The sequence below is a fragment of the Chelon labrosus genome, assembly GCF_963514085.1.
Source record: "Chelon labrosus genome assembly, chromosome: 2".
NCBI lineage: Eukaryota > Metazoa > Chordata > Actinopteri > Mugiliformes > Mugilidae > Chelon > Chelon labrosus.
The window spans coordinates 23,411,971-23,433,043 of NC_140338.1; the positions used below are offsets into that span (position 1 = coordinate 23,411,971).

The 21,073-nt window shown below is 42.0% G+C and overlaps 1 protein-coding gene across 6 annotated transcripts; it reads left to right on the plus strand.

Annotated features, from left to right (window-relative positions):
• The first annotated feature begins 4,252 nt into the window (after positions 1 to 4,252).
• Positions 4,253 to 20,819, plus strand: LOC311497132 (ETS-related transcription factor Elf-2-like). Of its 6 annotated transcripts, none has more exons than XM_084557285.1 (10): positions 4,253 to 4,697; positions 11,271 to 11,437; positions 11,546 to 11,801; positions 16,722 to 16,835; positions 16,996 to 17,184; positions 17,510 to 17,596; positions 17,716 to 17,911; positions 17,992 to 18,399; positions 18,486 to 18,648; positions 18,925 to 20,819. In XM_084557285.1, exons 2-10 carry the CDS (start codon positions 11,363 to 11,365, stop codon positions 19,528 to 19,530), a joined length of 2,094 nt encoding a protein of 697 aa, XP_084413411.1. In that variant the 5' UTR covers positions 4,253 to 4,697; positions 11,271 to 11,362; the 3' UTR covers positions 19,531 to 20,819. The 6 variants fall into 6 exon arrangements, with proteins under 6 accessions (XP_084413411.1, XP_084413412.1, XP_084413414.1 ...); XM_084557286.1 differs by lacking the exon at positions 4,253 to 4,697 and adding an exon at positions 5,176 to 6,758 and having other exon boundaries at positions 17,719 to 17,911; XM_084557288.1 differs by lacking the exon at positions 4,253 to 4,697 and adding an exon at positions 5,176 to 6,758 and having other exon boundaries at positions 11,549 to 11,801; positions 17,719 to 17,911.
• The last annotated feature ends 254 nt before the right edge of the window (positions 20,820 to 21,073 follow it).

Consider the following 21,073-nt stretch of genomic DNA (forward strand, 5'->3'; position numbering starts at 1 on the left):
TTCAATGGTCCAATACTGTATTTTTTTTTTTACTATGTTTTAATAATTCTAAACTCTGATTTATATGAAGTAGTATAGTTTTACACTTCAATTAATGTTGGTGATTCTGTAGCTTGTAGTTGTTTGCTTTTGCTTGTTGCTCCAAAAGATGCAGAGACAACCACTTCCTTTAAAAATTCTCCTTTTCCTGAAGAGTCTGTATGCCATGTTCATGCTCCAGTCAATTAGCTCAACTGACATCGAAGTTGATCATCTTTCAGCCCTGATAAGATTGATTGATCGGTTTAAATACATGCAGAACATTGTGCAACGGGCTGAGAAAATGGCTCAGAAAGACAGATGTGGAACATCCTGCTTAACAAGTTGACGGAAATTAAACTGGATTTAAAAAAAAAAAAAATGCAAGCAGCACCACATGTATACAGATCCTTTTGAATATTTGCCATATGTTTGATGGCTATGTCATTTATTTGGAGTCTTTATTGTGGGAGGTGTGGTTTAAAGCAGTCTCACACGCAGGTTAAGACTAATCCAAGATTACAATGCTCATTTTAGGGCGTTCTGGTGAGACGCCAGGTCGAGCAGACGGGCTCAGGGGTGACTTTACAGTGTTTACTCTTTGCTGACACGTAAATGTCACTTGGAGATTAAAAATGGGCATCTAGGGTTATTCTACGTATGATCAACTAAATTAAAGGCATCTATCATATATTTAAATGTAATGCTGCTAAATCGTTTGTCTCCAGTAAGTGTGTCAGAAGTGCTCCACACATCATATCTTGTTTAAGTTGTTTCAGGACTAAAGGGCAGAAGGAGCATGAACAGGGCAGGTAGTTTCCTCTAGACTGCTTGAACCTGTGGTGACTAGCATCCCATGATAGACGCCTGGCCAAGGTAAGTGGGCTGGAAACAAATTGCACGGCATGTCATTTCAAAGAGAAAGTCAATTTTAAGACTACTATAATACACAATTACACAGACCAGTCATGATTTTTGTATAGGTCAAAGCTTAACGTAGATATAAAGACATTGATATTAAAATCATTTTAATGACTACTGCACTATCCTGTGTAAAATGTAATTTTTTCCTGTCTCCCTTCCGTCAATCAGAGTCCATGCCAGATCTGCTCGCAATGAAAATCTTGGCCAGCTCCACCGTTGAGATTGCAGCAGCTTCCGTTGGTGAGACAAATCTGGTGAAAGCTGTCCGTGAAATAGAGGCAGATGGAAAAGGAGTGGATTCCACACAGGAGGTGCATGAACCAGAGGCCCTGGAGGCGACCGCAGAGATAGAAGCTAAGGAAGCACCTGAAGAGGCAGCTGTGGTAGAGAGCGAGGAGGAGCTGAAGTCTGCAGATCCAGAGGAAGAGGCTGGAGCAGAAGATGGACAGACTCCACCTGTTGAAGAAGTGATTGCAGAGGAGACACCTGTTTCTGCTGAGGCGAAGGAGGAAGAGGAGGCCTCTTCAGCCCCCACAGTGGAGGAGGCTGAAGATCAGGCACCACACCCTGAAACTGCTTCTGAGGAGGCGGTCTCCTCCGCTGAAGATGCTGTTCCTGCTGAGGAAGCTACACCTGTTGAAGAAGTTACTCCATCCACTCCAGTGGACGAGACATCACATGAGATGGCATCAGCAGAGGAGGCAGCAGCTGAAGCTGTAACAGAGGAGACAGTTGAAGCTGTTGTTGATACAACTCAGCTGGCAGCAGCCTCCACTGGGTCGGACCTAGAGGTCCTTTCAGCTTCAGTTTCAGAAGCTACTTTAGAGGCTCCAGTGCATGAAGCAAAACACTGCCACTCCTGCCACTCTGCCCCATCATCAGGAGAGGAGGTGGCGCCACCTGCTGCTTTGGGAGAGGAGCTGGTCACTGAGGAAGCAGTTGATATTACACACGAAACCAAGGAAGTGACTTCACTGATGGAAGGACAAAGTAAGGACATTTACACTGACGGATTTTGTTTATTTTGGCATGAAATTTAATCTGTTAAGATTAGATTAGATTCAAGTTTATTGTCATTGTAGAGTACAGGTACAGAGCCAATTAAATACAGTTAGTATCTGACCAGAAGTGCAAATAAGGTATTATTTCTAGAAAGTGCATGTGTATAGAAATGTGACAGTACTAGAGCTAAGTGGTGCTTTCTCCTACAGTTGAAGATGTACAGTTTGGTTATGTAGATAATGTACAGGGTTAACAGACTGTTTATGGATTAATGCTGCAGTCTATCTCTATTATTTCTTATACTGAGGGAAGCTGTGGACTGGTGGTTAGGGAAGCAGCTTTGGGACTGTGTGGTCAGGCACCCCTGGGTGCCGTGCACGGCTGATCACTGCTCTAAATGTGCTCACTTAGATGGGTTACATTCTAATTACAGTGATTTTATTATGTAATTATTGAATATCAAGTGTAGTTTAACATATTTCAGATACACTCACTTGTTGTGCACTAAAAATAATAGAAACATGTGTCAGTTCAACACAATACAATTCAATAGTACTACAAAATAAATACACATTGACTCCACAGCTCTCTCAGTTATTTGAAACTAATGCTGAATACCTAATATTTGACTGTTAGATCAGAATTCATTTTTGTTGCAACAGTCTAATTTATATATTTTTGTACTAAAACAAGCCAGAAGACTAAACATAGTCTACTAAAATGCAATCTTTGTGGAAGGTTTACTTAAAAAAAAAAAAAAAAAAAAAGGCAGTATAGTCTTGCTTGTATTTGGCTCTGAACCATTGCATTTCTGCCTGCTGCCGAACTGGACTGTAGAAAGCTGCTCAGTGATGTAAAGTACAGTTCAGCAGGTAAACAGTTCAAAGCAGCACCGCTACAAACACAACTAGACCTAGAGATAGTAGAATGAATAAACATTTGCCCATTTTAGCTGCTCAAGGAGGACTAGACCGGTGTAACTTACAAACATTGCATTATTTTTAAACCCCATTTCCACCTGAATGTACTATAACCGGTGCTATAATAAAGTTGTACAAGAAATGTCCGCTCTACTTATTTAAGCTCAAGATTATGATTTATGATGCATGATCACACAGTTGTGTACACTGTGCTAATGTATCTTAAAAATGGGTGATGTGCTTGTTTGTTGCAGCCATTGAGAATGTGGTGGTGGTGACCGTTCAGACATGACCTGATGGACAGTGTGCCTTCCACAACAGCCATCTATCGGTCAATCAAACCAGGATGACTGATGGAAGAAGGACATAACCTACTAATGTGTCCTTCTGAAATATGTTTCTTCTCTCTGCAATCTGTACTGGCGTGTGTGGAACGATTCCCATTATGTCCTCTAGATGTCACTGTTGCTCACTCTTTAATGATAAGTCTCTTTAAAGGCATTGCAGTTGGTTATGGCAAAAGTTTCTGTAATACTGTGATAGACTGCACATTATACCAAGATATTTACTGGGGGCTCACCTGCTATATATGTCATTTACCTGTTCATATCATTAGCATTTGCACCTCGTAATACAAACACAAGTGCAAAAGTATTAGAAATGATGATTTTCTAGAGAAAAAAAGAAACAAAATTGTAATGAACTGCACTAAATCGGATTTGGTGCATGCACATTTTCTATTTACTAATAACATTTTAATTTAATCTCAAACTATTATAGATTAGACTATTATGCCATTTAACATTGACATTTATATTAAACAGTATTGCTGAGAGTTAGTGCAGAGTTTTGCAAGAATACAAAGACTCCACTGTCAATTGCAGAACAAAATAAAGAGTTGAATTTGATTGTTTCTAACTAAAATATGGTAGAAATCAAGAGTTTAATAAAATAAAATAAAAATAAATAATAAAAGAATAGTTAGAGGGAACTATATATCATATGCAGCATATGTACAGACTGAACACACTTATACACATTTATGCACTGATCTATGTTTTATTATGAACATATTTGTATGTCTATAAATTTTCATATATGATATTAAATGGTGAATACATATTTAGTACGATGCAAACGTCGTCCGTGTTGTCATGGTAATGTCCTCACGTTTCAAATAAAGTGATGTAAACAAAGTCAGTTTTGCTGTGCGGTAAATAAATAATAAAAATAATAATAATAATATAATTCCCACCAGATATCAGCATTCTATGATGTTACTTGAAAGCAAAGAGAATAAAAGGATGATAAAATATTAAAATTTACATTCCGTTGGTTTGTGTTCGTGTAGCAGAACCGGATGTGCATTTTTTACAAACATAGAAGAAGAAAGCTTGTCAAAGTAAAAGTAGTGGACGTTTACTTTGGGGAGGTCGGGTTGTTTATTGTACGGCCTGACGTCACGGGCTGGATTTGCCTGAACCAGCGGAGAAACTGACAACCGAGCCAGCCTCCGTTAGCAACGGAGCAGCCGGTCACGACCCCAAACGGCTTCCTCTTTGCCCATTTGCTGTTATTATCACTCACCTGGCTGGAGGTTCCTCTGGGGCTGCTCATCATTAAAGCTAACCGCTAGCGTTAGCCGTTAGCAGCGGGACTCTTCTTTCGCTTTTCAGCCTGACAGTCGAGAGCGACGGAGCCCGTACGAAAAGAAGAAGAAGGAGGAGGCGGCGGAGAGGTTATTGGATGTCACACACTCTGTAAACTCTAATTAGCCAGCGAGCTAACAACTCAACGCTGCCTTTGAACTGAACTGAAAAGAAGAATCCCACGGTAAGCTAGCTGACCTGACATTAGCCAGCACTAGCAGCATGCTTTGCTGTGTTTATTATCTGACAGCTTTGTTTTTGTCCGAATGCTAACTTAGCTAGCTAGCGTTAGCCAAGTTAGTGTTCACTTTCTGAGTGTTCACTCTCAAAATGTCATTTCATTTAATGGCCATTTGAGCTCACTAAGAACTGAATGTCACGTTAAATGACAGAACTGAAGAGCAAAGGTGGCGTTGCAGCAATACATGTACTCCACCGATTTGAGGTCAAAATCTGAATAAACTATGATCTTATCTCACTGCGTTTTATGAGTTAGGAGTAACCAGGAGATTAGTGTCAACACAGTGGATGTTTGTTGGTTAACGGCACTATGTTGAAGTAACAGGTGGTAAGAAGGCCACTGATGTGTGTGTGTGTGTGTTTTTTTTTTTTATTAGTTGAGAGCAGGTGATTTACTTCCTCTTGTATTTAGTTTATTAGGGAAATCAAAAATTAAAAACACACAAATGAATTAACACTGTGCTGATGTTGATGTCTTACAGTACTGTATTTCTAGGTGTTCATCTGCTTTAGTGGCTGCAGGAATTTATAGTTTTGATTTATAGTTTTAGGTATGCTCTGTGTTTCGTGCTTGTAAATGATTGACCAGCCTGCCTTTTTGCTCAACCGGTATATCCTGCAGTTGAACTGTAGTCTCAGGTTTCTAGTGGGACGAGGCAGTCTTGTCTGAAAGTCCTGCGTTAGGCCTAAGTTGTGAGAGGTCGGATAGATAGAGGATGGATACTGCAGACATCGATGCATATGGGTTTGTGGTTCTGCAGATGCTGCCTTCAAATGGAATCAGAAAAACAAACACAAAACGTTTGGCCTTCAAGCGGTAGCATCAGCAGCAGATCATGAGAACACTGCTGCCAGACACATGTTGACATCTTAACGCCATCCTTGCTAACAGTTAGCAAGCTAACACCTGGGTAAATCAATGTAGGAAATGCTTAAGGCACTTCCACAAAGGAGCTTGTGTGCAACTAAAGCGTGCTACACAGGTGTTAGCATTTATACCTGTGCGCTAGTGTGTCTGCATTGTTCTGTAATTACACCACTAAAACACTAGCCCGCTGTCTTGAGTTTCTCTGTGTATTTCAAAAAAAGGCAACTGTAACTGATCAGCTGAGAAGTTGGAGTTAGAGCTAATAAATGTTGACCAGCAGTAACTCTTCCTGAAATCACTGCAAGAGATTTGGGAGAAGATCTGGCTATCGTTGCAAAATGTGAACGTACGTCATATCTGAAAATGCCACAAGAGGGCACTGTTTTTTTATGGTCTCTTTTCTTTAAGTTGACAAACACAACCCCATTTTGAACGCAGCAAGCAACAGTTGTATGTTTCCTCCAACAAGTCAAACAAGAGACAGACTCAGACAATGGCTACAAATGAAAACTCACGTTCACTACAAAGACATTCGTTGTCCATTCTTGTCCACAGCATGGGCGAAGCTTTACGGACTGAATGTTAAATGTGTAGCTTTAGCACATGTTGAGAAACTTCATGCTACCTCTAAGTAGCAGAGTGAGGGACTATGAATACTGGGTGGATGTCAAGTAAATCCTGAGGTCATACTTGCTGTATATTTGCTCCTTGTGTCATCACTGTGTGTCTTTGTGGAGAGCAAAGCAGGACACAAGGCAGGGCGTTGTGTCTACACCAGCAGCCCCAGTTCCTTAGAACAAAAGCTCTGTTGTTGAAAGATCATGTGACTCTGTGAGAGAGAGAGAGTGTGTGTGTGTGTGTTCCACCCTTGTCATGTGATTTGAGCTCAGGGCAGGGTCTGAGAAGTGCTGAGTCGTTCTGAGAGGTTCCTTCCAGTCAGGGAGCAGACAGACGGCATGCATGCAGGGGGATGCCAGACGGATAGATTAACTGATGGATGGATGTGAGACGAAGAAGAAGAATGGCGGAGAGTCAGAGAAGGACGGCAAGAAAGCATCAGATCCTACTCTCAGACTCCTCGTGTCTTTGTGGATTTTTAAACTGCAGACATGGGAAGATAAACTTTTCTATGACGAGGCAAGTTTGGATTTCTTTGTATTTTATTTTTGATGCATTCACTGGGATTGTGTGGCGGGGAAAATTGGCTTGTAAAAGCATGACTCTGCATTACGTCACAAAGCGTTAAGACTGCTCATCTGCTCTTACTCTGGTAACCATAAGTCAAAAGTCAACTGAAGACATGTAGCTGTAGCTCATATCCAGACAAATATTTCCAATTCTTGAAATACCAACATGATTAACAGCAATCTGTAAGCACTGAGCGGGCCTCACTCGCTGCCTTTGACTTAAAATAGTTTTTCTTCATTTTCTAAAATTCCTCAATTATTTGTTCATTTGAGGAGGCAGCCACGTGTTCGTTGGCCGTCCTGCAGGTCCTGTAATACTTGTTTGAATCATCGTGCTCAAGTCGGCTCTTAACAGATCTTGTCATGCATTTGTTTTGCGTGTGTTCGCGCTTGCATTTAATCCTTTGTGGAAATTGCCCTGCAGCGTTTGTCGACTTTGATGGACGTTCTCATTATCTTAGTAGGTTGAAATAATGTTTTCTGCCAAACTATCCTGTTATTTTGGTCTCAGATCATTCTGTTGACCAAGTAAACACACATGGTTCACATGTGGAGGACTCTGCACTTTGACACACCCTTTCACTCGGTCTCTTTCTCGTTGACTTTCTAAAGGACTGCGGTGCTGTAGATCGACTGGATGGATTACAAAAACTCCAGTATGTCACAATCTCCAACTCCTCTGCGACCTTACTTAATAACTTCTGTCAGTTTAACAGCAGAATAACGGCGCAGAACACGTACACACCTACATTTGGTTAGCCTGTTGCTGTGTCAGAAGGCATGACACAACAAGTGAAGAATGAAAGGCTAAAAAAAAAAAAATGCTAGCCTGAGAAGAAATGTGCGCTGAAGGAAGTTGGTTTAATGTTCTGAAACGGACTGTAAGCCTTTCTGTATAACTGTGAGCATACTGTAAATCTAAATTAACCTTTTAAGGACAACGTGTACAGATCTGCTGATGGTGCTGAATAATTGAACAGATGATTTCTAGCCGAGCTAATAGCTCGTGGGTAGTGGAGGGAACACCAGAGTGTCATGGCTCATCCATAATACAGTAGCTAGAGTAACTGAGCGTGTTCTAATGCCCTCCTACACCGTGTGATAGAGGACCTTGTGCTGTCCGTTTTTTCAGCATGTATCTGTGTTACGTTAAAATATGCACCCATTAAATATGCAGTAAAATGAAACTGAGGAAGAATTAGTTGTAGCGCTGTGGGCTCTCTTAGTCGGACAGGATCGGAGATGTGCAGGAGTTTGTGAGTCAATAACTATCCAAATTCTTTACAGAGCCCAGAGCCTGACGAGTTTGGTTGAAAAGCCAAGCTACAACTGAAATGGGAATAATGACGCAGACTTTGAGACAGTCCCTCCTGATTCATGTGTGAAGCCTGGAAAAGTTGAGTTTGCAGGGAGAAGTTACAGCCCTGTCTCTACAGTTGCTGCATTTACATGGATGCCAGTGTTTTGCTAATAATTACAATAAAAATGTCTCATGTAACGACCAAAATCAGATTGAGAGGGGTGGTGTAAACCCTTAATAATACATTCACTGGGAAAATACACTGCCTGACCAAAAAAAAATATCGCCACCAAAAAAAAAGGTCACACACTCTAATATTTCGCCTTTAGCTTTGATTACAGCACGCATTTGTCGTTGCATTGTTTCAATAAGCTTCTGCAATGTCACAAGATTTATTTCCATCCAGTGTTGCATTAATTTTTCACCAAGATCTTGTATTGATGATGGGAGAGTCTGACCACTGCATAAAGCCTTCTCCAGCACATCCCAAAGATTCTCAATGGGGTTAAGGTCTGGACTCTGTGGTGGCCAATCCATGGGTGAAGATGATGTCTCATGCTCCCTGAACCACTCTTTCACAGTTTGAGACCGATGAATCCTGGCATTGTCATCTTGGAATATGCCCGTACCATCAGAGAAGAAAAAATCCATTGATGTAATAACCTGGTCATTCAGTATATTCAGGTAGTCAGCTGACCTCATTCTTTGGGCACATAATGTTGCTGAACCTAGACCTGAGCAACTGCAGCAACCTCAGATCATAGCACTGCCCCCACAGGCTTGTACAGTAGACACTAGAGTTCTACTGTTGTTTTTCTTCGATTTGATTTCACCAAACGTTTAAGTGATCACAGGTCACGATCAATCAGGATTTTTTTCCAACCACATTTCTTCCTCTTTAATAATGCGTTGGACAGTTCTTAACCCAATTTTAGTAGTTTCTACAATCTCCTTAGATGTTTTCTCTGCTTGATGCATGCCAGTGATTTGACCCTTCTCAAACAGACTAACATCCACGACCACAGGATGTGTCTTTGGACATCGTTGTTTAAGAAATGAGAAGCTACTCATTGCATCAGTTGGGGTCAAATAACTTGTTGCCAGCTGAAAGATATTCACCCATGCAGTAATTATCCAATAGGAGGCTCGTACCTATTTGCTTAGTTAAACCCAGGTGGCAACTTTTGTTTTGGCCAGGCAGTGTATCTGTGAGTCGCAGAAGTATGTGAACCTTTATTCTCAGTATATGGTGTGACTCTCTTGTGCTGGAACTGAACATCTCAGATAACTACTGATCAGTCGTCTATATCTGCTTAGAGGAATTTTAGCCCATTGCTCTGTACAGTACCGCTTCAGTTCTGAGATGTTGGTGGGTTTCCTCACATGAACGGTTAGCTTCAGGTCCTTCCACAACGTTGCTATTGGATTGAGGTCAGGACTTCTTTTCACCATTTTTTTTGTAAAATGACTCGTGTTTTTGGGATCGTTGTCTTGTGGGATGACCCAGATTCTCTTAAGATACATCTCATGGACAGATGTCCTGACAATTTCTTTTAAAATTCACTTGTAGAATTGAGTATTCAGTATCACTTCATCAATGATGTCAAGCCGTCCTGGGCTCCTGGCCCAGATGCAGCAAAACAGGCCCAAACAGTGACATTATCACTCCCATGTTTCATGTACGGGATGAGGTTCGGATGCTGGAATGCAGTGTTGTTACAGCTCCAGACATGAACCTCTTATTTAAACCAAATAATTCTACTTTGGTTTCCTCCGTCCACAATTTTCCCAATAGTCTTTTGACTTGTCCACATAATATTTAGCGTACTGCAGACGGTCAGAAACGTTATTTTTGGAGAGCAGTGGCTTTGTCCTTGTCACTCTGCCATAAACACAATGGTTGTTCAGTGTTCTCCTGATGATGGATTCATGAACATTAACATTAGTTAATGAGAAAGAGGCCTTTAGTTGCTTAGATGTTGCCCTGGGTTTTTAGTCATTCTCGTGTCAAAATGTTAATGTAAACAGTTAATGTTTAATAATAATTATTTCAGTCAGGTTAAAACACAAGTAAAGTAGGTGTAGACAGAGTTTGAACGCAGACAAAGAAATTTGTGTTTATGTTTGCTTTATCTCCTACTGCCGCAGAGCAGCACAGAGCAGGAAGTGAGGGCCTGCTGGTTCTTAGCAACAGTTACCATGGCTCCTGTCCACCCTGCCTCGATCCTTGTACTGGACACCGTGTGCGTGTGTGTCGGAGAAATTACTTGGCTTGCAGTCACTGTGTTTCTTCCTGTAATAACAGACAGCCACTTCCTGCAGGCCGAAGCCAGGAGGGAATAGATGGTAGAGATGAGGTCTCAGCACTTGGCGATATTTTAGTGCTCAGCTGAGAGAAAGTGTAGTTAATTGTGAATATTTTGGAGCGTGAGCAATCTTAATGTGTCACGCTTTCTTGTCATGGATTTAAATAAAAGTTTGAGGAGGAGGCTGATACCACTCTGACGTCTGTGAGGTAAATATGTAGCATCCTGTTAGCTTAGCCTAGCATAAAGACTGGAAACAGAGGAAAAGAGCTAGCCCGTCTAAGGCTAACAAAACCCTAATATGGACATCTTTAAAACTGACTAATCACGGGCAACAATTCAGATACGATTAAATAATGTCTGTTAGGAAACTTTCTGCTTAAGATGATGACTGATGGTTGAGTGCCCACCACTCGAACTCGAAGGAATTCAGTGATCACAGATATTATGATCAGACTTAACATCAGCTGTTGCCATATATGGACTTTATTGTGTTAAAGTTTTGTTTACCATGTTCAATTAACCCCCTCGCACACACACAGACTCTTATCCACCTATGTAAGTCACTACACATTACATCAATGTAAAGCCACGCACATAATCAGTGTCTATGCGTTGCCACATTAACAAACTTTTATACATTCTGTCTTAGACATACTGTGAACATTTATACTTACATCTTGTACTTGAATGTTGCAGTCCTGCTCAGGATATAGCTTCACTCTGCTCCGAATGTACTCACTGCTGTGTGAACAAATCAAAGTAGACGTCTAATTTCTCCATGAGGGGTTTCAGAAAGTTTTAAAAAACAATTACATTGTATTAAAATTGTTGCATATTGTTTCATATTTTTCAGGGGCCATTCCTCACCACACAGGTGGAGGCCACCAGGCAGAGAAACTGTGCGAAACACTTGATGTGAGTGCTGATCCTTGAGGAGCATGAGTCATGACCTCAGTGGTGCTGGTTGACACTGGTGGGACAGTGGTGGAGTATGTCACAGCTGATGAGGACCCCCAGCAGGTATGTTCGACATCAGAGTTCCCGTTAAACATCTTGCTTTCTTTCCTAATTTCCATCCACGTATTTTGACTGTCGTGCTCTCTTCCATCCCTCGTCCGCTTTCCCCAGCAGGAGGGAGAGTGTGAGGTGGACTTGGAGCTGGAAGGAGAGGTAGAAGGCGAGTGTGAAGCTGAGGAGACCTATGAAGATCTACAGGAGAGAGAGGAGGCTGGAGACTACCCAGCAGTCATTGTGGAAGAGGTACCGGGTGCTGGCCTGACCGAGGAGCAAGCTTACTCAGCCCAGGTGGTGGTGTATGATGATGAGGCGTATCTCATGCAGGAAGTGGGCGATGAGCAAGAGGTGGAGACCGAAGGGGAGGCAGGTGAGACATAAATGTTCCTATGTTTATCAGAAGCTGTGTTCCATGTCTCCATTATCTGTGCCATGATCTTCTTATTGATTCTCTAACTTATGCACTAAGTTAGAGAGTCAATATCACCATGCTAGCCAGAATACCCTGAGTAAACTGGAGTCATTCTGGTTTACGTCCCATTAACTTGACACTTTGCACTTTTGTTGTAGTAATTTAGGGGAGCAGTGACTGTCACAAAAAATAGTACATTGGGGCGAAATGTTCCAATGCAGGTTTCCAAATATGTAATATTTTATTTGAAAATTAGTTTTTCAAGTCTGACTGAAAGTAAACACAGACGTTAGCTGCCTTGAAAAGCCATTTGGCTAACTGCACTGGGACGACTTTTATATTAGCCTTTGTATTCATCCTGCTTCATGCTGGTAGCAGGTATGAGGCTGACTTTCTGGAAACTCAACAGATTAAGTGCCCTAGCCGATTACAGGACTATTACAAATTTAGCATGATACGCAGAGCCACAATAGACTCTTAATGGGAAATATGCAGAGTTTAAATAAACTGGAAGTATTCTGTATTTTACCCTTGTTTCTCTTTTTGATCTCCTGTTACCATTACTGTTTCAGTTACCACTTGGTCACTTAAGTTATATATTACAGGCTCGTGAGATGCCTTTTTTCCTTTGTTGTGCTGGTTCCAGATTTATGAGACATTTATATTTCTAACACATTTATACTAGCTTCAACCTCGATGAAAGTGTCATATGGTTCATACAGCCTGGAAGTCTTACAGACCTCTGTGTCTATACACTGCCACCTTGTGGAAATTGTAGGTCAGTTAATACTTCACAAATTGCAAATGTTTCCATTATTGACTCACTAATCATCAATTAATCCAGTGAAACATCCTTAAATCCATTTCAATCTAAATCGGAAGCATCTTCAAGCAGGATGAAAAGTTTGGAATAATTATTCTAAAATTATTCTAAAATGTCTTTTTTACGTCATAATACTTTATAAATATTCTGTCAATTAATCAGTTTGGATTTCTAAAATGTTTAAGATTTAGGAGTTAAAATAGTTTACTAGTCAAAAAGGGAGCGAGATGCTGTCTCAGGCTGGGGCCCTGAAACATGAAGGGGACAAACAAAAAGCAGATGGAGCAATTGGGGGTAAAGAATAACCAGCTCACCTTTTTAACCATTTAACTCTCACTCAAAATGTAATCAAATGGCCGATCATAACAAAATGTTTATTTGCTGCCTAACAAAGCCCATTTTATTTTATTTTATTTATTATTTATTTATTTTATTATTTATTTAATTAAATGCAGTTATAATTAGTTTAGAATTTATTAGCTAATATTTATACTGATTAATATAAATGTTTGAGTTCATCTGGCTGATACGAAATCACAGTAAACACCAAAATTAAATATTATGTAAGGTAATTCTAATCCGCAGTTAAATCGGAGCCACAAACATTGCATTGTTCATTGTTGTGAACTGGAACGGCTTAGACCCTGTCTCTTGTTAGATTTTTTTAGCTAAGTGTGGAAATCGTTCTTGTATTCCGTACACTTTGTATTTAAAACAGTTATCAGCTTTATTTGACGTCCTCACTACGCAATAGAAGGAGGGCGAAGGAAGGATTTCCTGTGTCGGGCGGTGGAGGGATACCTCTCTGTCGCCGTGATGCGTCCGTTGAATTCGAAGAGATTCCCCCGTTAGCGGCGGAGTGATACGAGCTAGTAGCTTCCCATACAACTCAGTGAGAAGTCAATGTGAATCTACAGCGAGAGGAAAACATGGCGACTTCACAGCATGAGGGGCACGCTAACCAGCTCGATCTGCTCATCAGAGCCGGTAACGTATCTCCACGAACTCGTAACCTCGACCCGGGAGCTAACGTCAACGCGCGGCTCTTGTTTTCAACCTCGACCGCTGTGCCTCGGCCCGCGGAGTAGTGTGGTAAAGCAATGGAGGGCAATCAGGAAGTGATCACCTTGGTTAGCAACCTGCATGGCGTTGCTACACGGCACATCAAGTCCGGTTTAAGAGGGGATAAACTTTCGCTGGGTCTATCAATCAGCGCATTTGGATATGTATCTGCATGAAGCGTGCTTTGCATGTTAAAACGCATGTTTTCTCGGGGCAGTTAGATGGAGAATAACGGTTTGCAGATCGGCTCTGCACAACCAGGAAGTGTAAAGATGTTGTCTTTCCTACGTCTTTGCCACGCTGTCTGAATCGGAAGGACATGTGGGTTTATTTTTACTGGCATAAACCTGGTACACAGCGCCATATGTAACTGATATTTAATATAATTGTCGGTTGTTGGCGTATTAAGTTTTTTTTTTTTTTTTGCTTCAGTTTGAATAATCTGCAGGGACAGTCTCCATACCCTGAATAAACGTCTCAGTCCCCGACAATTGACGACATTAATGTTATTTTTGTGAGTTTTAGCCGTGATTTCGGATGTGTTTTTTCCCTCTCTCTTTCTTAAAGGGTCACAGGTTTTGATAGTTTTATTTCGCTGTTTTCGTCATCGTGTTGTGCAGCCTCTTATTGAAGCGTGGGACGGCCTGGCTCTCTCGCTTTCTTCCGTGTAGTTGTTGTGAGCGTGGCTCCAGCCTTCGACCGCACCGACCTGCCAATGCGCATTTTGTGTGATTTCACCCGTGTGCCTTGCGACTGGTTTTACAGACACCGTGTTGTGAAGACACTGGTGCGTTTCCGCTTGAGTTTAATTAACATTTTAAAGTATTTTTGACTCTTTCCGATAGCGGAAGCGTTGTTGATTTGAGGGGGCGGGGCTTATGTTCGATTGACTTCCGTTAGTCCAGTAACGTGCGCGGTGGTTTGAAACGTCAGTAAGCGTCCAATCAGATTTCAGCAGGGGCCGGCTTTTAAACTCAGCCTCAGCCAATAGGAGGCGAGGAGGGCGTTGAGTGACAAGGGGATTTGTGAGCTTCTTCGAAGAGAACTGGAGGGAAAGGATGAGGAGTGTAAACACGGAAGTCATCAGAGGCAGCACTACTTTTTGTCGGACTTGCTTCTATTATTGGCGCCGTTACATAGCGGTACAACTTAACAAAACGTTTTTTAAACTAAGTATTATATATATATATATAATATATATATATATATATATATATATATATATACACCCACACATTATGCATGCTAGTTAAAAACATTTTGAAATATATTTATATATTTATGATCATAATCTAGACTTATTAAAATCCCTAACAACATAAACATGCTTCAAATGTCCCAAGTGTTTTTATGTATGTGTGGTTATGTAGGTCAAGCCCAGCTGCAGCTCTTTGACCTCACACCTCATGGTATTCTTATTACAGCACAAGCGCCTGTTTTCAAGGACAGCTCAGCAGGCTGCAGGGTCTCTGCTGACGGTGACCAGCATGTCCTGTTTGTTTGAGTGAGGTACTGAATGAGAGGGCCAGTCTAAAGATAGCCAATTTCTCTCCCCCTACGAAATGTCCATTGCTTCAGTGGAATAGCCAAACATGGAAAGGGCCGGGTGTAATGGGATCTTGTGTTTCCCACCGGTGATTGACAACAACAGCAGGTGCACTGGCTTACTTCTCAGAGTCCCAGAAGGGGGGGTGCGTACAATTTCCCTTACAAGAGGTTAAATTCCGTTTCTGAATAAAACCGTATTGTCTTCTCATATGCTAAGCAATAATCAGGGTCTACATTTAGGGCTCTGCATGCTGACACTGGGAGAAAGCTATGTGAAAATTAAAAGGCACTTTATTTTTAAGACTTTTTTTTCCTCTTCACTCGTACAATGTCTGAATCAGAGTAAATTTGTTGATGCTGAAAATGCCTCATCAGTGACCCATAAAACGCAGACCTTTCACTAGGGGGTGCCATACAGGTGAGCTTTTTGAGATAAGATAAAGCTTTATTGATCTACTAAGGGAAATAAAGGTGTTACAACAGCTGGGCAAGAAAAATACAAGTTGGATTAAAAAATGATAGAAGAAGGCAATAAAAACAACATAAAAACTGAATATATTAAAGGTACAAAGCCGTACCAAGCTTAACCAAAGTTAAGTAAAGTGAAAAAAAAAAAACAACAAAGTTGCACTTGGGGATAAAAACAACAAATATTGCACAGAGTGGCAGTTTAAATAAGTAAATTTCTTGAGTTATTGACAGATATTGTCAAGAGAATGGTCCTTTTGTGGAGTGGAAGCAACTGCAAGATGTGCAGCACTTGTGTTTAATAATGTGAAAGAGGTGACGGTCGGATGAAAAAGCTCTTTTATGACTGGTGTTTTATTTAGGAAGTTATTATGTTGGACATGCAAACTCACAAACTGTGCCTTAGAATTAAATATAGTTCACTAAGGTGGGTGGCTGCTGGAGGATTTTTCTGTGGGTAATCATTTCGACCTGGCACAAGAGCTTCAACATAAAGTGGAGACTATACACCAGAGTTACATGGTTTGTTTCCATTAAATTAGATTTAAAAAAGAAAAAAGAAAAAAAAGATGGTACTTAGAATTGGACCAGTACTTGGACAGTGACTAATGACGTTCCTCAAATCCACAAGAAAACATTGAAAAATGCTCATGGAAAGCTGATGAGCTTCTGTTCCAGGAAGAGTAGTAACAGGCCTTTCCAGCTATGGCCTTTATCCTTACCTCTTTAGGTGGTTGATTTGTACATTTTGTGTTTAAGTAGGCCTTTGAGGAAAGAAATTTCAATCCTGTGTATGTGTTGCACATGTTGGACTTGACAATCAAGCTGACTTTGACTTTGATTAGGGCAATTGATCCTTTCTTCTGTGGGGTTGATGCGTGTATTTTGGTAAAACAAGGCTCCACCAGGCTCGAGCAGTAGTCCTTATTCCTTAATCGGGTATTTGCTAATTGATTCTGTGTATTTGTGTGTTGCAGTGGAGGCCTCTGTTCACAGCACCAGTGTCCACTGCTCTGATAAAACTATTGAAGCAGCAGAGGCTCTCCTGCGAATGGACTCACCTTCAAGTCTCAGAGAAGACCGCAGCCCAGGTAACACACACACTAACTATACTTAAAAGACACTATTGACTCAGATTAGAGAGGCTTCTACTTAATAAAGTTATTTTAAGACATTGATTTGATTAACCTTCAAATGAAATATAATGGTCATGATTGTCTTCAACCAAACTCTACCAATGCTTCCTTCCAGAAGCTTTTGTTCCACCATGTATAGCAACACCAGACTTCCTCCACGCTGCCATGCGTCCTGACATGATTACAGAGACGGAGGTGGAGATATCGACAGAGGACTGCTGCGAGGAGGAAGATGAGGAAATGGTCACCCTGCTGGAGGAGCCAGAGCCAGAACCTGACCACGAGCCTGTTAGGAAGAAGCGAGGTACACACGAAACAAAGTCTGCTGGAAGTTTGAGTTTTTCTGTAATGTGAGGAGAGACAAAGCTGTGGAAAAGCCCACAGGATATTTCTGGAGCTTTTATTTCATTCAGGGTTCATTCTCTATCATCAGCTTGATCCATGTTTGGTTAAACCATGGAAAAAAGGATTTGGATGTTTTAAATGGAAACCAAGTGGCAGCTCTGTGATTAGCTTTACTTTACAGGCTGAGCCCTAAACCTCAAACCAAAGCACTGAGTGATGTTATTCAAGAGCTCCATCTAGTGGACAGCATGTATTGTTTGCTCACAGGTCTCAATTTTTTGCAGCTGGACGGAAACCAAAAACACATCAGACGGCTTTTTCCAACGGCTCACCGGATCTTGGCATCAAGAAGAAACCAAGAGAAGGGAAAGGTATCTAACAGTAGTGACAGTAACGTCTCTTGTTGAGTCTATACGTTGTCTTATATATTTACTACTCTGATGAAGGTACATCAGTATTTGGCATTACATTAAACCACTTGGATTTCCAGCAGGGAGCACCACCTACCTCTGGGAGTTCTTGCTGGACCTCCTGCAGGATAAGAACACCTGTCCCAGGTACATCAAGTGGACCCAGAGGGAGAAGGGCATCTTCAAACTGGTGGACTCAAAGGCCGTGTCCAAGCTGTGGGGGAAACACAAGAACAAGCCAGACATGAACTACGAGACCATGGGACGGGCACTCAGGTAAAGAGTGACTAAAGGAGCTTTTAGATTATTTTTTGTGTGTCTTCAAAATCCTAACTCCTCTTTATCTTTTTGTTCAGATATTACTACCAGCGTGGCATTCTCGCTAAAGTAGAGGGTCAGCGGCTGGTTTACCAGTTCAAAGAGATGCCCAAAAACATCGTCATCATTGACGACGACAAGGTGGACCTGCCCACCTCTGACAGTCTGATTGGCTCAGACACAGCTGTGTCTTATGAGCGCGTACCTCTGCCGTCAGATGTACTGCTCCATGCCACCGAGCTGTCAACCTCCAAGAAGCCCAACATCCTGCGGGGTGCTAACAGAACCAGCGTGGTCCCGGCTCCCGTCACCATAGCCAGCAAACCGGCGGGAGGTGGAGCAGTGACGACGGGGGTACAGAGGATAGTGACGGTCTCTGCGGCAGCAGACGGGAGCCAGACTCAGCAGACTCAGACCACTGCCATTTCTAACGCCGCGGCGCCAAGGTCAGAATCCTGAATATGTATGTGGGCAGTGAAGAGCGTCAGGGTTAAACCAAATGTTGACGTTTGTTCTCAACTCTTCCCTGCAGGACTGTGCGGGTGGCTATGCAGGTGCCTGTAGTCATGACAACATCGCTAGGTCAGAAGATCTCCACAGTTGCTGTGCAGCAGCCAGCAGGGACTACGGGAGCTGCCGGACACACCACGCTCCTCACCAACACTGCAGCTGGTAACGCCAACTCACAGCAGAAGGTGAGGAAACAAATGACTGAGATTTATCGTATTAAAATAGGGTGACAGCAGAGAGAACACATGTAAACTTTAGTAAATCCTAAAAATTGCGTTAATTCTAAAGTTATCTTTAACTAATTCATGCATTGTCTTTCATAAAACAGGTATTGGATAATAAAAATGTCTTGGAGAACCCTGCAGAGTACCTGTACAGGCTTATCATGTTCAAATGTGACAGCCTTGTTTTCCGTTTGTCTTTAACTGTTGTTGTCTTTCATTGCATCTGTTTTTGGTTAGGTTGTGATCCAGACCATCCCCACAATGGTCCCAGCCACTGCAGAGAACGGAGACAAGATCACCGTCCAGCTGGCCAAGATCATCACCATCCCAGCCCATCAGTTTGCTCAGTGTCAGCTCCAGACCTCCGCGGGCACAAACAAGCCCGGCGTCGGAGCCTCCCCGGCGGGCATCAGCCTCCTCGGCAGCCCCCTGACGGTCCGAGCCCTGGCGCCCGTCAACGTCACGTCTGGAACGCAAGTGATGAGACTCACTGTGCCAGCACAGGCGCAGCAACAGACTCTGGTGGTGTCCCAGCCAGGAAGCGGGGCGGGCGTGGTCACGGTATCGACAGCCAATCAGACGATGACGGCACAGCCTCGCATCATTAGCGGCGTCATCGGCGGCTCAGAGCTGGTGATCGGAGGAGGCGGGGGACTGGCAGCAGATAAGCTGAAAGGCGCTGGTGTGCGTGTCCAGGCCGTGCAGGTGCCTGTGGCGGTCCAGCAGAACCAGGGGAACTCCAAAAGTGTCTCGAACGTCAAACCAGATGCCGTGGACACCGAGGTGGTTATCAAACTGGAAACTCCTGGCGCAACGATAAAGTCGGAAGAGCCGGAGTTTTAAACATATCAAACCAGATCCTCCTTCTCTGCCAGAGAAGGTTAGTTTGTACATTTCTGAGGTCATTTTTACTTTTATTTGTAATAACCAGCAGCAGTCTGACAGACTTTAAAGACTCCTGAAGGACTGTTCTTAGTCATGAACCCGTCTTCACATCTTCCCTGTTGCTGCCTAGAACTTGACTGGACTGAACCGGTCTCCCTCAGAACCACACTGAAACCTGTACGGAGGCCTGCGACATAGGAATACATACAGACTCTATAGGGATTTGTTGGGTAAAGTAAAGGGACCAACTTTGATCACTACAATTGATGCCTTCTAAACAGATTGCTGTAGAAGACTCAAATCAGGAGAAATCTTGAAACCTGAAACACTACAAAAGGCAAAACCAGGCAGATAATGTGTGAACTGTCAGATTTGAAGAGACAGAGGAGGGGTGTAACACAGCTTTTTGTAGATTTTTGCCTCTACAAATGTTGAAACCAGCATTTTTTTTAATTGTGTCACTGTGCAGACGAAGTGTGGGTGGTGCTACGAGAGTCTTTAAAGAGAGAAGGAAAGCAGAGCTGTGTGAAGCTCTCGCAAGGAACGATGTTGGACAGAAGATGATCGTGTTTGTACATATATATATATATCTACTATACAGTTTACGGAGCTAATGTTAACAGCCTTAGATTTTAATTTTGACATTTATTTTTCATGTATTGTCTGAACAGTAAGCCCTTTTTTTGTGTGTGTGTGTGTGTGTGTACCAAGCACAGTATTATTGAAACCTTGAGGACTCATATTTGTATTATCATCGGTTCCTCTGCCTCTAGAAGGCTGTATCAGTGGCCGGATTGCTTCTCAGCGCCTCTAAAGAAAAAAAAATCACCAGTCTTGAAAAGATCTTTTTTTAGGGGACAGATGTTTGTTTTTCACAAGCCTGCAGTGCAGCTGCATGCACATGCAAACAAATATGACTGAGCCGATGCATGCGGCCACGAAAAGGAATGAAAATAGGAATGTACTTCAACTCAGATCAAGAATGGTTATTTTAATGTATAGAAAATCTCACGTTTAAGCAAAACGGGCCACCACTGTAGATCCCAGGTCACTTTAACGATTGTTTGGCCCCGCCCCTACATTTCATTGTTTTGTTTTTTTTAATCTGAAAAGAGGGCAGGTGGAGAGGAAGTGTTCAGACTGAACTGTTTGTATATTCAACATTTGAAGTATATTCTATTTTGTTGTACTCTTGTTTCAAAGTGTATTAAAGTAGATTTTACTGAAATATAGGAAGACATTTGAAAGCTGAGCTTTGATGTGAATGTTTGTGTCAAGGATTTTACTCCATTTGGGAATTAATAAGTAAGTAATAAGAACTTTAGTTTTATAAACATTTGGAGCTTACATCGATCAACCACAACATTATGAACTAATATCGTGTAGGTCTCCCTCTTGCCACCAGAACAGCCCTGACACATCAACGCATGGACTCCTCTAGACCTCGGTGTGGTATCTGGCACCAAGACGTTAGCAGTAGATCCTTTAAGTCCTGTAAGTC

Coding starts and splice junctions, on each gene's coding strand:
- LOC311497132 (XM_084557285.1), top strand. CDS start 11,363: ATGACCTCAGTGGTGCTGGTTGACACTGGTGGGACAGTGGTGGAGTAT. Junction 17,185..17,509: donor GCCTGTTAGGAAGAAGCGAG/GTACACACGAAA, acceptor AATTTTTTGCAG/CTGGACGGAAACCAAAAACA. Junction 18,649..18,924: donor ACGCCAACTCACAGCAGAAG/GTGAGGAAACAA, acceptor GTTTTTGGTTAG/GTTGTGATCCAGACCATCCC.